The 16,860-nt window shown below is 39.5% G+C and overlaps 1 protein-coding gene across 6 annotated transcripts in view; it reads right to left on the reverse strand.

Annotated features, from left to right (window-relative positions):
- RALGAPA2 (Ral GTPase activating protein catalytic subunit alpha 2) overlaps nt 1-16,860 on the reverse strand; it is a 323,095-nt gene that overhangs the window by 112,725 nt on the left and 193,510 nt on the right. For all 6 annotated transcript variants that reach the window (XM_019462380.2, XM_019462378.2, XM_019462384.2 and 3 more), the window contains 7 exons: nt 16,651-16,761; nt 14,692-14,760; nt 14,272-14,409; nt 12,077-12,260; nt 6,170-6,941; nt 5,227-5,298; nt 733-856 (listed from right to left, as the gene is read on the reverse strand). In XM_019462380.2, coding sequence (XP_019317925.2) covers nt 733-856; nt 5,227-5,298; nt 6,170-6,941; nt 12,077-12,260; nt 14,272-14,409; nt 14,692-14,760; nt 16,651-16,761 — 1,470 coding nt within the window. The remainder of the gene's footprint in view (nt 1-732; nt 857-5,226; nt 5,299-6,169; nt 6,942-12,076; nt 12,261-14,271; nt 14,410-14,691; nt 14,761-16,650; nt 16,762-16,860) is intronic.

Genomic DNA, 16,860 nt, shown 5'->3' on the forward strand with positions numbered 1-16,860 from the left:
GACAAGTCTTATTTAGGCATACAGACAGTTTCTAACAGCACAGATAACCAAGAAACCAAAATAAAAGTAAGGAAAAATAAGAAAATTATTTCAGATATGCTGTTTCCATTATAACCACTCTGAGTTCTTTTAGATTCTAGAAATATATTTTCCTTTAGATTTATGTTCCTAGAGACTGTGTGTGTGTGTGTGTGTGTGTGTGTGTGTGTGTGTGTATAAATGTATATGTCTGTATGAGCATCATTTAGCAAAGAAATAGCATATTCTTTCAATATCAGTCATCCTGGGATCTCCCTAAGGGAAACAGGTTGGCTGCTGAAGCATCAAAGCTACTCTACTCTATTTTCATGCCAATTTTTTACTTCATCAGCTCTTTCTTCATGTTTTCACCCATCAAGCCACTGCTTAATTCTCCAGTCTCTACACTGTGGCCAAAGCCATTGCTTTTTTACCCATATTTGTCTTCTCTTACTACAAACTGTCTATGACTGAGTGAGCCAATCTATTTGATTCTGACAAAAAGTGAATAAAATATTATGAAAAGTTAAAGGGAAACAAAAGTTCATGTATGAAGTACTGAAGAGCAACTAACACAAGATGTCAAATTCAATACATGTAGCACATGCTACATGTGCTAGATTTGAATATAAAACTTTGTACAACTGGTGTCTAGCTTATACACGTCCTTATATAGTGCTGGCCAATAAACACCTCTGAAATGAAATGAATTACCTCCCATCCAAGTCCAGCAACAAAGTCTTCATATGCTTGGCTTCCTCTTACGTTGGAGAGGATAGAACACTTGTCTTCTTGACCTTCAGCAATGTAAAACACTGCAATTTTGTGTGTTTCACGGCTATAAATTTTTAAATTTAAAGGAGTTAGAATTCTTAGATTTAAAATTTTATTTCTATACAACCGCCAGCATGACTCCTACTATAAAGCTTATATTTATGGAGAATTTACTAGGGGTCAGTCACTGTTCTAAGGAGGTTCGACACGTGATCTCATTGGCTCTTCACAACCACTCTAAAGAGACAAGTGATTATCACCACTTCCCTTGTAGAGGTGGTTGAAAGGAGGCACAGAAAATTAAACAGAAAGCACACACAGCAAGCAGGAGACAGGGAACTGAAGCAGGGCAGTCTGATTCTTGAGATCACTCTTTCAAACATGTGATATACAAAAAAATATATGTGAAAGCACTTCACATAGATATCAGTTGAGAACAGATCTATGTCACTGCCCATATTTTACTTACCACACTTTCAGATAAGGATATTGGTTCCCTGATTAGAACTATAAACTAAACTATAAACTATTATAAGAAACAGAAACTTCTTCCAAGCAGAACACTTTCTTTGTGAAGAGGTACCCACTCCTTGCTCTGACTAATCTGAGGGAGTAAGGTAGCGTGGACAGATGTCCAGGGAAACCTCTTAGGTCACATAAACCCTTCACCCACTTCCTCCACGATGGACTCTGGGCACTTTGCTATTAAATCAAGTAAACATGGCCTGCACTTTGAGGAAACGAGTCCTGCCTTTTTACCTTTTGTACATCTAGCATGGTCATAGGCACATAGTAGCTGCTCAGTTAAATCTGTTGACCAGTAATCCAATGCTATAAATATATTAATAACCAATTTCTACAAATTATATCCTGCAGGGAAGTGTCAAAATAACTAGACTTTTGCCCAGCAATTTGGTGATAGTTTAGGGATGAAGGCACTGTACTAATTCAAACAGAGTTTTCATCAATGAGAACCACTCATTCCATGGCCCATCATCCCAAGAGTTTAATTCCAGTCTCTATTTTCTAAAATTTTGGATTACCACCTCCAGAGCAGTTCCATCTTTATTATTTTTGCATTGCATTCTGAAAAACTTCATAGGAAAAACTATCAAGAGCTCAAGCAATATGGAAATGTTTCTATTATTGTCTTAACTGTTCAACATCTCAACACTATAATCTGATTAGATATCTATACTGGTGGAATTTGGGCTCCAGATTTTAATATAGACACAAATATCTCCTTCTTCAGGAGTTATGTTTCTACTTAATAAGCAGAATGAAATGAAACTCAACTAAAAAGTCATAAAAACAAATCAAGGAGGAGAACACTTTCCTTCTATTTATCTAGGTAGCTTATTCATTTTCCCCATAGTTTACATAAAATAAGCATACTGAAAAGAAGGACTAGAAAACACAGAAAGTGAAGAATAAAAAATCCACTTATGTTCTTGGCCTAAATGTTGAAATCACAGCTGTTACTATTTCAGGATGTGTTTTCACATATTAAGTGAGAAGCCACTATATCCTGTTTTGGAACTGATAAGTTTCACTTAAAATATTTGTGAACACTAATTTTTATCGTGTAAAATATGTGTAACATAAAAGTCACCGTGTAAGCCACCGTTGAGTGGGAACACTTTTATACCATGTACTTGTATGACAAAATTATTAATGGTTGTATAACATTCCAGCATATGAATATACCTTACCCCAAATCCTTGCCATTGGACATTTAAGTTGCTACCATTTTTAAAGACATTGTCATATTATCTCTAATATGTCCTTAGAATACATTCATAGAAATGGAATCTCAGTCATTGTCCATTTTGAAGGCTTTTGATAAAGGCTGTCTTGCTGCCCTTGGAGATGGTGGACATCCTGAATGCCCTGACTGGCATGGTGTGAACACACAGGTTGGAGACACCTCTCTTCACAGGTACAGTTGCTGCTGGAAGGGGGAAGTTTTGTGGTGATGGATCCAAGGGGGCTGATGCTCTAGAGTAGAGACCTTGAGCTCTCACACTGTCAGAAAACTTGTCCTCATGCAGCATGGAAACCCTGAAACTGCCACACCATATATTCCCTGAGTGACAGGCAGGACACACTTGCAGTCTATAATCTGCCTGGCTTATATTCTAGGAGCTATAATAACTTGGGGGTTTGGGTCTTGGATGATGACAGAGATCATAACCTATGACCTAAAAGACTCTTTCAACAAAAGGAGAACATGTACAGTTACTCAGTTTTTTTCTGCAGCTCTTTCTGCATATTGAAAAGTCCTCAGCATTTGATTGTTCTCTATTCTATATGTATTTATGCATATATAAAGACCATCTCAAGTTTATCTGAAACATTTCTGTTGACGCTCCTCAAAGTCCAAGCTTTTTAAATTGTAGCTGTTCACAGGTCCTTGAGTCCTCATTAACTCAATGTGGGAGAACAAGAGCTAAGCCCCAGTGACTGCCTGACTGATGTAGGTGTGAGGAAAGGTGACCTTTAGCTGTAAACATTCATCAAATTTCACATCCTCCAAAATGTTAGCACCACAGAGAGCCTGCTAGGATCAGACGCTGTGTCTGGTCTTATTAGAGCCAGGCTTTTGAAATGATAATTAGCAACAGCACTTCATATCCATAAGCTGCACCACCAATGCATGAAGGAGCAGGTAATTCAGGAACACACGTACATAAAATCAACAATTTCCTCTTCTTCATTAGAATGCATTTTTCTTTCTTATTAGGAATAGACTAGAATGGCTCGGTTTCCTTCTGCTGTCACATTAAAAAGCCTAACAAAGAAAAAAGATGATTTTAACTTTCACCTTACCATGGGGTGACAAGAAGCATTAATATTTAAAAGAGGAGCCCACTGTAATTTGCATGTGCATTCATCATACTTCTTACATCTTTGCTATCTTCACAGTATAGAGATGAGAGTTGCAAGACAGACGCCACACTTTTCCTAAGAACATGCTAAGCAGGAACTATGCCTTGACAGCAGGGAATAAATTGGTCTCAGAAATAAATAGAGTCACACAAACTAAAAGCTGAGGGACAAGGTACGCTTTTACCTGCTAACTAACCAATACATGGGACAGTCTAGATTTCCCATAGATAAAGAGTCCCCAACTTTTTTTTTTCAAAAAGAACCTTGAAAACACCCTTTACAATAAAGTAAGTTGATACCTTTTTTAGATGTCAAGAAGACACTAAATCCAGGAGTTGGGGTTTTAAGGGAAGGTTAATCAAAGGACAGAGGATTTGCCAATCAGCTCCTCCAAAGCCATATTTTACAGCAACAGCACCCCAGGGAGCTCATTCAATTGTACCTCATGCAACTAAAGTGCATTAACACTCAACAAATTGGCCACAATTACAAGATACCAATGTATTCACTTAATACTAAGAAGCATGGAATAATTCAGCATATGCTTGAAAAGCTGAGTTTGGAACCCAAGTGACTGCTTGTTTAATACTGGAGGACAAGAGGGAGAGAGAAATGAACCCCCGAGCCCTTCACAAGAAACCCCTCACAGAGTTTCCACAGAGAATTTGGTCTCTATTTCTCCAGAGAAAAAGAAGCGTAACAACAACTGGGAAACTGAATATGATGAAGAGCAGTGTGAGGAATAATGGCTTCAAGTTTTTCATCTGTAATGAGATACCTAATGATATTCCTGTGGGGACTAAAAGAGGAACAAAAAGCTATTTCTTTAAAAATGAGTTTTTTTAAAAAAATTAAGATTAAGGAAGCAGTTTATTCAAGACTTTTAATCACCTGTTATGTACCAAGCACTACACTTACTAGTGTCTGAGATGTTTTTGGAAGCACACATTTCCCCAAATCAAAAACTGGTCATGAGTTCATCTTTAGAATTGCTTCTAAGACTACAGAAAAAAGGGACAGATCTGAGATTTGACTAGTTTTGAGAATAAGGCTCACTACCAGGAAGTCACTAATTAAAACACACTGGTTTTAAGCTTGCCAACATTGTAGAGCAGAAACTACAGAATGCCAGTGCATAGGCACACGGCATGGGTTATGAGGTCAGACTCACTTGGTTCAAACAACATGGTATGTGTCGGCAAAGGGCACACGTAGGTAGGCTGTTTGATTTAGGGAAGCCTCTGTTCCTCACTGGAAAAAGAGGTAGCTGCAGAGACTAAATGAGAATGAATGTCCACTGGCTGCCACTGTCAACCAAAGACACAGATTAGGTGGGAGCAATGAACTCTTCTTAGCGTAGCAAACATGTAAGGTTATTCCTTGAGAGTAAAAACACGAAAGGTACAGCATATGCAGATGGCACCAGATTCTAGTTACAGAATGACTTTTGGGTGTCTCGGAAGGTGCATTCATTCCTAAAGCTGTGTCATCCAAGCACATACAAAGACAGACAGGAATGAAGTGGTCTGATATATTTTCACATACCACTGACGGGAGTCCAGATTTTTTAGCTCTCTCAATAGTTTTGAATTTTTCTTCAACAGATGGAAATTCTTTCTATAAAAAAAAGAGATGGAAGAAAAGTCATGTAATCACAGACCAATTATGCCGTTTCCAACCAATCAACAAACCCACCTATTCATTCATCCATCCATCCATCCATCCATCCATCCATCTATGTATCCATGACCCTCTTCATTCACGAAAGATTTGTGATCTAAGCCCACCGAACGAACTCCATTCTCCTTAAAGACATTCAAAGGCATCAAAATTCACCCATCACCATCCATTGACACTGGATGGTGCTGTAGGAGATGAGTGTGTCACTTATATGCTTGTGTCTGTGTCTGTTTTCACTATCAGCTCTGCTATGAATACCTTTACCCTACTTCTGTTCTTAGAAACCCCACTCCACTGTCAGGGTCCAGCTCAAACCAACCCCCGTCCACAGTCTTCCCCACCACCCCACACTACCCACTGGATTAACTGTTCCTCTTGGCCTCGTGTGTCATGCTATCTTTCATCAGAGTTGTGCCAAATCTACCTCCCTCACTAGACCTAAGGTGAGATGGTGACTTACTCATCTTTGTAGTCCATTTGCATCTTTTGTGATGACAGAATCAATGATGGACAGAGCAGTAATTAAAACACACACACACACACACACACACACACACACACACACACACACAGAGAAAATGTCCAATACCCTTTAAAATATACAAGACCTGGCTGAAATTCAATCTGTGCATCAGCATAGCATGATTAGTTCCACTTCTAGCTTTAACTTAGCAGCGGAAAATAAGCTGTAAATGCTGAAAGACAAATCTCCATTTCTATTCTCTGCTTCCCAAACCTCAAATTGAGAACAAGAACAATCACACAAAGATAATGATAAAATAGGTGAAGGTCTAGAAAGAATCGTTACCTTCTGTCCCAAGAATTCATCCCCAAGTCATCGAGCAACAACCTGCAGAAATAAAAGGGTCCTCGTGGCTCCACTGGTGAGGGCTGCTCCTGGCTGGTGACTTTCATGGCTGAGTCAGAGTTACACCTCTGGATGTAGTCGTCTTCTTGGGCGTTCTGGCGCAAAATGACCTCGATGATTTCCTTCTCTTGGTCACGGGTCATTCCTCGCGGGGGTGGGGAAGGCTCATTTAGATTTAGCTGTGATGGTAGAAGGCATTCGGGACTCGTGTGGCCAATATTTTCAAGTAATTTGTCAAGCACATCTTCTCCCTCCTCAGTTTGAGAAAAATCTTTCTGAGCTCCCAAAGCTTGAGGATGCCAGCCAGAAATCAGAAATGCAGGATTTCTGCTGCTGGGTGCTAAGCAGCCTTCCAAAGGTCCGTATAAAACCTTTCCATCCCAAGAGTACTTCCCTGAGATATCCCGCACAATTACTCTGACATCGGACAAGGCGCCCCCCGGCGAGCCACTTGCTGGCCCTTCTGCGGGTGTCTGAAGGTAGGAGATGAGGGTGCTGTCATTCAGCACAAAGAGCTGCAGGTTTGGGCTCCGGAACACCTCAGAGGACAGCTCGGGAGCCTCGGCGTGTACATTGTCATGGTTCTCACTGACCAGACTGTGCAGCACGGCAGGACCCCCACGGAGTGGGAAGTGCCCCAGGTGGTTCACCAGGTGGGCCATCACCATGCGGGCGGTCAGAGGGATCAGCTCCAAACTCCTCCTCTTCCGCTCTGTGAGCAGGGTAAAGCAACATACCAGACAGTGGGGAAGGAAGGTTAAAATCTGTACTCGGGATACTGGATTTGTTTTAGTCTGGGAATTTTTTTCATCTATTTTCTTTTTTGACACTAATTCTATTTTAATTAAAAGTACAATTTAAGTAGATTGCTAAAACAACCAACTTCCACGAAGATCTCATTCTGAAAGGGACACTTAAAAATATGTAGACGTAAGGGCGCCTGGGTGGCTCAGTCGGTTAAGCGTCTGACTTCAGCTCAGGTCACGATCTCACGGTCCGTGAGGTCGAGCCCCGTGTCGGGCTCTGGGCTGATGGCTCAGAGCCTGGAGCCTGCTTCCGACTCTGTGTCTCCCTCTCTCTCTGCCCCTCCCCCGTTCATGCTCTGTCTCTCTCTGTCTCAAAAATAAATAAACATTAAAAAAAAATTTAAAAAAATATGTAGATGTAGCAGGAAACAAAAGAGAAAGTTCCTTGTCCTGAAAGATCCTATGGTTCTGGGTCCAGGCCCCAGAAATTAACCTCATTCCCCTCACCAGGGTAAGTGCAGATGCTGATAAGTAAATGAATCAAGTCTGTGACGTCTTGGATTTGAAGCACTGTGCTTTAAGATCTCTGTGACAACTTATGTTTTGTTATTTGGGTATTTGAAATCTTTAATGGAATCGGATATATTAACTAACTCATGGAAATACTTGGAAGGTTTAAGTAAATTTGCAGTTGATGATTAAATGCCCAGGAGCAAGTGACTTACAAAATTTTTAAGGCTGTGTAAAAAGACTAACACAGCATGTAAAGATATGCCCTGTGAAATGTTGGAGGTGGAAGGAAGAAGCAGAGAACCTGATCTATGGTCTTGGAGTGAAGCAAGTACTTAAGCTTCAGAGTGGTCAGGGAAATTGTACGCTGCCACATTTAGAAAATAACTGTGTATTAATGCAAGCACAGGTGAAAATGAAATCTTTTAATTTCAACAAAAAATATCACTAGATATTTAAACAAAGTAAGACTTATACTTTGGGCTTAAAGGTTTAGGAAATACTTGGTTTCTAAATTCACAAAATGAAAAATCAAATATTAATTAAACAAAATAATTATAAATATGCTTTCTCATGCTAAATACCTCCCCTCTCAGACAGTAAAAATTCAACAGACTTATCTATAAAACATCAAGTGGATGATGCATAAATCCCAGAAATATACAATCATATTCTAGAATATAAGAAATTCTGTGTGATGACTGAGGAGAACAAGATTGTCCTGACTTTTCTTGAGTTTCTTCTTAATTTTTGCTATTCAATGAACAAGAAATCATCTGTCTTCAATGCAAAATAAAACTTCACATAAAAACTTCAGTGTTCATAAATAAAGGTCATCTACATCCATCTCTGACACTGAACTCTCCTTCTTGACACTCGTAGAAGAGTGTATGATTTCCATACAGCTGAGAAACTTAAACACCTCAACTAATTCCCTTGAAATCACAGTTATGAATGCTTTTGCTTTTGTGTCCATATTAACTTTTTCAAAAGTTACAGATGCTTTTTATTCATGCTTATCATTCCATATGAATATATGCTCCATCAGAAATGTTAATGCCCCAAACAACAAAGGTAGGGCCAGCTGGGGGCTCAGGAGTCTGTGGTGTAAGACACTACATGGTGATGACAGGATGGAGCAGGCTCTGGAACTAGCGACAAAGGTCCAATTTGGTAAAGCCCAAAGCACACAACTGGAAAGGCAACTTTCCTCTGCCTCCTCTTATAAAGGTCGTGCTTTCAATTTGAGATAGATACAAATTTGTATTTTAATAAATGTGTTTGAATTCTACAGTGGGAAGTTAACTGGAGTCACACCAATCAACTCATAAACCATGACACACCCAGTAAAAAAAAAAGAAGTATCTTTGGCACTGAAGAGTAAGGAAAGGGAACATTTGTTAAATAAAAATTGTTCTTCCCTGGCCAACTTCAGCTAAATTCACTGCCTGTGAGTTCCCTGGAAAATAAAGAGAAAATCTAGACTCCATTTGTGAAAAAGCAATCTTGTAACTTCCACAAACAATTAAAAAAATATAATCTGGGACATGCTCAGTTGGTTAAGTGTTTGACTCTTGATCTCAGCTCAGGTCATGATCTCATGGTTTGTAAGTTTGAGTCTCAAGTTGGGCTCTGCGCTAGCAGCATGGAACCTGCTTGGGATTCTCTCTCTCCCTTTCTCTCTGCCCCACCCTCACTCACACTCTTACTCAAAACTAAGTAAATAAACATTAAAAAATATAATCTAAATATTTATCTTATTTTGCTAAATTTACAAATGAAATAGAAAAGCAGTAATTTCAGTATGTCTTTTAAGTTTCATTTTTTACAGTTCCTCCCTTTCCTTCTTTTTAAAGCAATTAGGCATTAATAATGAGAAATTTGAGCACCTGTGATTAGCATCAGTGTCTTTTCCTCAATCTGGGCCAGTAGCCACTTCAACTGTGGGGGAGCAGATGTGTCTCTTGTCTGTGACTATTTGAAAGTAGTATTTATGTCAAATAGTAGATAACAGTGGGTGAAAGGGTCATTTGAAAACAATAAATAAAAATATAATATTGCATCTCAGAAACATGGGAGAATAAATAGCTTGGTTATGAATGACAAATTATGACATCGAATGAAAAAAAAACTCAAATATGAGCACATTTCTGTTTAACCTAAAATACTTCAGGTGTCCTCTTTAATTGTTCTCCCATTTCATAGAGGATGTACCTATTCAGCAAGGGTGTGTGTGCCAACAGGTTTTTAAGCTGCTTTGCTTTTGTATGTAATTAAACTGTTGGTGAATTTTCAAACTCGTTTGCCACCGAAATTCAAATAATTATTTTTAGCACCAGAGAACTAGGGTAGGACAAGACTGCACAAGGTCCTAAGGTTTTCTGGAGAATACTCAAGTCAAAGAGTGTTGTACATCGAAAGAAAGGCAGTACAGAAAATTTAAATGTGCATTTTTAGGTTTCTTGTTTTTCACTAACCTATCAATCTCCCACTATTTTCAAGAGACAGATCATAATATGTGCTGAACTTATTTTAAGGACAGTCATGTGGGATGAGACTATAATTAATGGCTTTAGGAAAAAGTAAGTTCTTTTTCTTCTAAGACATAGACTGCATGGTAGGAACCAACCAACAAACAAACAAAAAAACAGATCATGGGTCATTTTGATTATTTTTTTTTAAGATATGGTTTGAATTTCTAACCATGGGGGAAAAAATCAAGAAATATTGCAGTCTAAAAAAACTGTGGAAGTCCAGAAAAAGACAACTAAATGATTATGCAAATGGAGGTAAACAATAGTGTGAACATGTGCTGTGTACTGTCCACCAGCACAACTAAATGTAAGTCTTTATTCTGTGGAAAAATCTCAGTAAATGCTGTGCTATTTCAGAACCTGGTCATTAAATCTTTGATTCAAATTTCACCTCCATTACTTCTGGCTTCTATACCCTTGGGAAAATCCCTCACCTCAGTGTGCTCATTTATAAAATCAGGACTGACTGATTCCAAAGCCCTTGCCCCTGACTGGTGCCCTCACTTCTGTTCTCTTCCTTGTCACCTTGCTTGTGCCCTTCCCCTTGACCTGAACCATACTCCAGATTCCGCAGTCTTGCAAGCACTACCCTGGACTCCATGCTCTCACCTGGCTACTATTCTTCCTTTGTCCACCAAAGGCTCCAGCAGGAATGTCTGCGGGTTCTGAATAGACATCCCCAAATCACCTGCTCCGGCTATCTGGCTACAGACTAACTGCCATGCCCAAAGTACTCAGCAAAACCCACCACCCAGTGCTTAGTTGGGAAATAAAACAGCTCCTGTTCTGGCCCCACCCTCCCTGATGTTTCTGAAGCATGGAGCATTGCTGACCTTCCTTGGCTCTTTATTCCCTTTCTTCCCTCAGAAGTGAATTCTTCACTTTTCAGAACTCGTCCCTGACTGCTTTCCTGGTGACATTCCCTCATTCTTTTTTCCTTAAGGATGTTTTTACCCCCAAAATTCATTCTTGGGCCTAGGTTTTAACTTGCAAAGTCCATACCATTTTCATGGATGATCTAACACTCCACACCCACATTTTTTTTTTTTTAACTTTTAACTTTGAGACAATTAAAGACCGACATACATTTATAAGAAATAATACAGAGAGATCCCAAATATCCTTCATCCCCCTGGTAATATCTTACATAGCCTAGCTATAGGACAGTATCACAATTTGGAAATTTTGACATTGATACACTTCATTAATATTCAGAGTCTACTCAGTTTACATGCTCTTGTGTGTGTGTATGTTTGGTTCTATGCAATTATTTCACATGTACAGATGATACACCCACATTCTAACTCACATTTCAAGGCCTGGAGATAGGCTCTTGTCATTTCAGGAAGAAGCATGGATGAGGAGGACATACAGCATTCCCTAATCCTGACAATACCCACATACCCCAAAACAGACCCTCTGGGGGTGCCTGGCTGGCTTGGTTGGCACAGCGTGCGACTCTTGGTCTCAGGGTTGTGAGTCCAAGCCCCATGTTGGGTGTACAGATAACTTAAAAACAAAATCTAAAATAAAATAAAATAAAATAAAATAAAATAAAATAAAATAAAATAAAACAGACCCCCCGCCATGAGCAGAGCCTCAAACTGTGGCATGTAAATCCCCACCTCTCTCTTTCAATGCTCTCCTAGTCTATAACACTCGACCAGATCCTTTCAAAGTCTGTTCATCCTTCTAAGTCTGGCTTAAGTCCTTCCCCATGGGAAGTCCCCATGGTGCTACTGATCCACAAATGAGTCCTTCTGCATTTATCCTGATGTCTCTCTAGTTACATGTTAAGTTCCCTGGGGATAGAAAATGAGCTGTTTTTGTGGGTCTCATAGGTCTGACACAGGTCCTCAATACAAAATTCAACTAAGATGGGAAAAGAGAAGAAACAGAAAAAAAGAAACAAGGAAAGCGTAATTTCCTATCACATAGGGGTCTAGAAACCAGAATTTTAATAACTAGATTTTAAAAAACAATGTAGCAAGCATGGGCAAAAGATTACAATCTTTCCTTTTCCTGCCCATGAGAATTAATGTTCTGAAGAATCTTACCCTCTTCCACTGTGAGCAGGTTGCCCAAATCTGCTGATGAATGATATTGGACTGGCTCCGAATTCTTCACATTTGCCAGTGGCAGGAAGGGGTCGTAATCCGGGGATGACAGGTCGGCCAGGGTCAGTGTGTAGTGACTCTGTTGAGTATATGTGCTTGAGCCACACACACAGCAGTGCAGAACCTGTAAAAAGCAATGTGTGCCATGGATGCCACGAACATCCTGTCCCTGACAATCTGCCAACAGCACTTTGAGAGGAAGGACTCTCGTTTGGTAATATCTGAGAACATAGAATCCTTTCCGTTCTAAATTATCTTCCTGCTATTTGCAAGGTTATTTTTCTCCTTTTATATCAATACCAATAAATATATTTTCAACACAAAAGGAAAGTAAAAGTTAGAAAGTGCTTATTTTGCCATTCTGGGTGATCGCACACACCCAAGTCCTGCTTCTGTCCACCAGAATGTTCACAGACCTTCTTTTTCCAGTTCCAAACTCTACTACCCAAATGTCCAAATAGATATCTAAATCATGGCGTACTCTTACTGTGTAATACTAAAGAGCGATGAGTGAAAAACTCACAACTATTCCCAACGGTATGAATGAATGAACCCCTTGAAAATAATGTTGAGTGAAGGGCGTCAGACACAGAAGCACATACTGCATAAATCCAGCTACACAAAGTTCAAAACAATCTACACCGTTACACAGGTTAGTTGCTGCCCCAGGTATGTGTATGGGGATAGTAATCAGCAGGGAGCCAGCATAGGTCCTTCTGTAATGCTGAGACTATTCAGTTTCTGCAGCCAGGATCTGGTTTCACAGGTGTGCTCGCTTTGTGAAAATTCATCAAGCTCTCACTTATGACTGGATGCATATTATACTTCAATAAAAAGTTTCCTTTACAGATAAAACCACGTTGTTCAATAAATTTGTGACTCATGTTAACTAGGGGGGGACATTTTTATTGGTAAAACAATTTTAAGAGAAATCTTTTAAGAAAAGAAATGTTAGAAAAGAGACAAATTTAAATGACTGTGGCTACTTTAGGTTGTCAAGCCAAGCCTTACATAGGTTTATAAACCACAGAGATGACAGAGTATCTAATGAATTAAAATCTTTGAATGAATTAAAAATAACATAGTTATTAAAATCTCTGACCACTAAAAAAACCATTTAAAAGTACAATACTTTTTAGTAGAATTTCAGCTATGTTTTATATTTAATACATTTCAAAATAAGGCAACACAGTAATCAGTTAATGACTTGGAATATTATTTTTTTAAAGGTTACTAGTAAAGGTTTCTTACTAAAACAATTAAAAACAGGGGCACCTCGGTGGCTCAATCGGTTAAGTGTCCAAGTATGGATTTCAGCTCCGATCATGGTCTCACAGTTCGTGGGTTTGATTTCCACACTGGGCTCTGTGCTGACACTGTGGAACCTGCTTGAGATTCTCTCTCTCTCCTGCCTTTTCTGCCCCTTCCTGCCCTCCCCCCCTCAAAATAAATAGATGAAATTAAAAAAAATAAACAACAGAATTGTCCCTGAGTACTAATTATTCAATTGATACACAAATGCCAAATTCATAAATAAACCTTTCACAGGACAGACTGTAAAGCCAATATAGAAGGGCAATATAAAGGATCCAGAGCAAACACCATATACCCAGTCATCAGTAGAGGTTGAAATTTGAATATTTTAAGTACCATAAAAATGATGAAGCTAAAAACTTTGATGTGATATATTTCCTTAGTGTATTTCTTAAGATCTTGTAAAGCAAAGGGATTACTGAGACCTTTATACTTATTGATAAACAATTGATAAAACAATTTTGTCAAACTAAGACTGTAAATATTCCTAAAATATAAACATTTCTTTTAAAAATTAAGTAGAGATAGACCATGTTACATGAAAATTGGGGATTCTGATCAAACTGCAGTTGTTTAAAGATGGCAGTCGTGTGAAAATGCATGTTTCTTTCACTTGGTAACCACTGCTTCTCTACAATTACTTCTGTCCTGTTTTCACTCCTTAAATTATTCATTTCTTTTAAAATGTTTTACCTCTCCCCATATCTTTTCCAAAAGGGCACAAATAAATAAATAAATAAATACATGCACAGACATATTTGGGCGATTCTCTGATGCTTAAGTCTATACTCTATGTCCATGAGGCACAAATGGAGACTCACCCTATAGATATAATCCAGCAAAGGGGCTCTGCACGAGTGCTGCTCCTCCAGGGCTACTGTGGACACTGGGTGGAGAAGGGTGTTCACTGGCAATGCCATGCACCAGTCCAAGAGGCAGAGTAGCAAGGATACAATAAACTGGAAGAGGAAACAGGCCCAATACTGTACACTGCAGTCTTTTAAACTTCACTATATGTCGCAGCAAACAACAAGCTGTCCCTGCACAATAGTAATTACTCAGTGGACACACAAATGCAGAAGAAATGAATGAGTAAATAAAGTTTTCAAAGGGGAGACAGTTAGGACCAATACAAAAGAATAATAAAGGATATCCCTGCATGTAACATTGTTTTTCATTTTATCTTACATTAAAAAAAAAAAAAAACAGACTGGGGAAAACTTAGCTGATGTGCCACCTACCTTCTTATCTGTTTCCACTGAGGAGTACTCTGCACTTGGTAAAAGAAAAGCAATTGTGGCCACAAGGATCTGCATAAAGACAAACCTCTAATCAAACAGACCATAGTAATAGTTTACGAAACCATATGATAAGAGTCTCAAGATGGCCTTGCACTAAACCCAGCTTGGTGCCAGTTCACTTGAGGAAGGTGATAAGAAGCCAAGAGCCAGTTTAGAGCTCTGTGTGATCCTGAAAATCGGGAGAAAGTCATAGAGCCATGCCTCGTCTCTATTCCACTCTCCTGGTGGTGAAATTGGGGCCCCAGAGGAAGGGACATTTCTCTCTGAGGTCACACAATCCCCATCATCAGTCTCCGCACTTAATGCAATGAAAGTAAAAAAAAATATTTTCAAAAATAACTATGAAAATGCTCCCATTTGATTTTCTTATAAACCACCCCAGGTCTCCACCTGTTATCCTGGTATAAAAGCACCCCTTTCCTTCTCAAAGCTATTCCCCTTTCAATGATAAACTACAATCGACTCTTGAACAACTCAGCGTGAGAGGTGCTAACCCCCTGACCTTGCACAGGAAGAAATCCATGTATAACTTTTGTCTCCCCCCCCAAATTTAACTACTAATAGCCTACTACTGGCCAGAAGCCTCAACAATAATATAAATCGTTGATTAACACATATTTTGTATGTTGTATGTATTTTATGTTGTACTCTTACAATATAGTAAGCTAGACAGAAAAAAAATATTAAAAAAATCATAAGGATGAGAAAATACATATATAGTGTACTATATTTATCAGAAAAAATCCACATATAGATACATGCAGTTCAAACCCATGTTGTTCAAAGGTCAACTGTGTACAGTTGCCCTAAAACCCAACTTTATAACTTGCGGCATCTTCTATCCCTATGTCCAAACCTCTGTTCTGCCCTAGGTCACCTAAGCTCTTGGGGAGAACAGAGTGATCTCGCTGGTGAAATCTGTCTAGGGCTGAGAGGAAATAAATCAGTATCACTTCTTCTCTCCCCCTGTAATACCACGCAGAGACAAATCACATTTCCTTGAAGAGTCACCACTGGATGTGCAAAGAACAGGGCACGTTTTAAAAAGTGTAGTTTTAGGGGTGCCTGGGTGGCTCAGTTAGCTGAGCATCTGATTCTTGGTTTCGGCTCAGCTGACAGCCTGGAGACTGCTTGGGATTCTTTCTCTCCTCTCTCTGCCCCTCCCCTGCTCATTCTCTCTCACTCTTTCTCTCTCTCTCAAAACAAACAAACTTTAAAATAAAATAAGAAGTGTAGCTTTAAAAACTAGCAGGAATGGATGGGCCTTATATTTAGGTACGTACAGAGGTGAGGGTAGCTGCTCCTTTACAACTAAGCACCCTCAAATGCAACCAGCCTCCGGGATATCATCACTGGGATGATTCTTCCTGTTCCTTCTATCTTTCTCTCCCACCAATTACCACCGCCCTTCCCCCCCCCCCCCCCCCCCCAAGAGGGTATTACAGCAGTAATCTCATTACAGCTGGGTAATCATGCTATGGCAGAGAGCATGATCTGGGGCTTCGGTCTAGGAGAGACTCCTGTTTCACTCAACAGTCCCCCCACCCCCCGCCCCTGCACGGAGGGCATCATAACCAGCTGCCTACTCCTTGTTGGCACCATCCAAATTACTCTCGATGAATGAAGCCCAATCTACAAAAGGTCTCTTTGTTGTGGTCGTGTCTGCCTTTCAAACTCCCCAAGTGTAAAACTCTGCCCTGGAACACTGGTGGCTTCTTTACGTAGTGCCTGAAATCACAGCTGAGAAGAGCCGGTGCAATTTAATCTGAAAATGAATGACCCGTATGGCAATTTAATAGTCGGTACTCTAACAATTATTTGAGTATCTGTAATTAATTAAACACCAAATACAATAACTGGGAAACGCTTACGTGTTAGCATTACAGGACAAAGACTTACTTCTGAAATTTTCCGAGGCAGAGAGGTTTCAAACATCTGAAGCTTTTCCCAGTAGGAAACCAGCAACTGAAGAACATCACAGGCCACCTGAGCCACGACTTTGTTAGGAAACTGTAACAGGAAACAGAACCCCAAACTAAAGGACTGAACTTAACACGTGCATTTGTCCTAAGGAAGAACAAAACATGTATTTCTTTCCAGCGATGTTTA

Source organism: Panthera pardus, unplaced genomic scaffold (assembly GCF_024362965.1).
Source record: "Panthera pardus isolate Hobbes unplaced genomic scaffold, ASM2436296v1 HiC_scaffold_25, whole genome shotgun sequence".
NCBI classification, from domain to species: domain Eukaryota; kingdom Metazoa; phylum Chordata; class Mammalia; order Carnivora; family Felidae; genus Panthera; species Panthera pardus.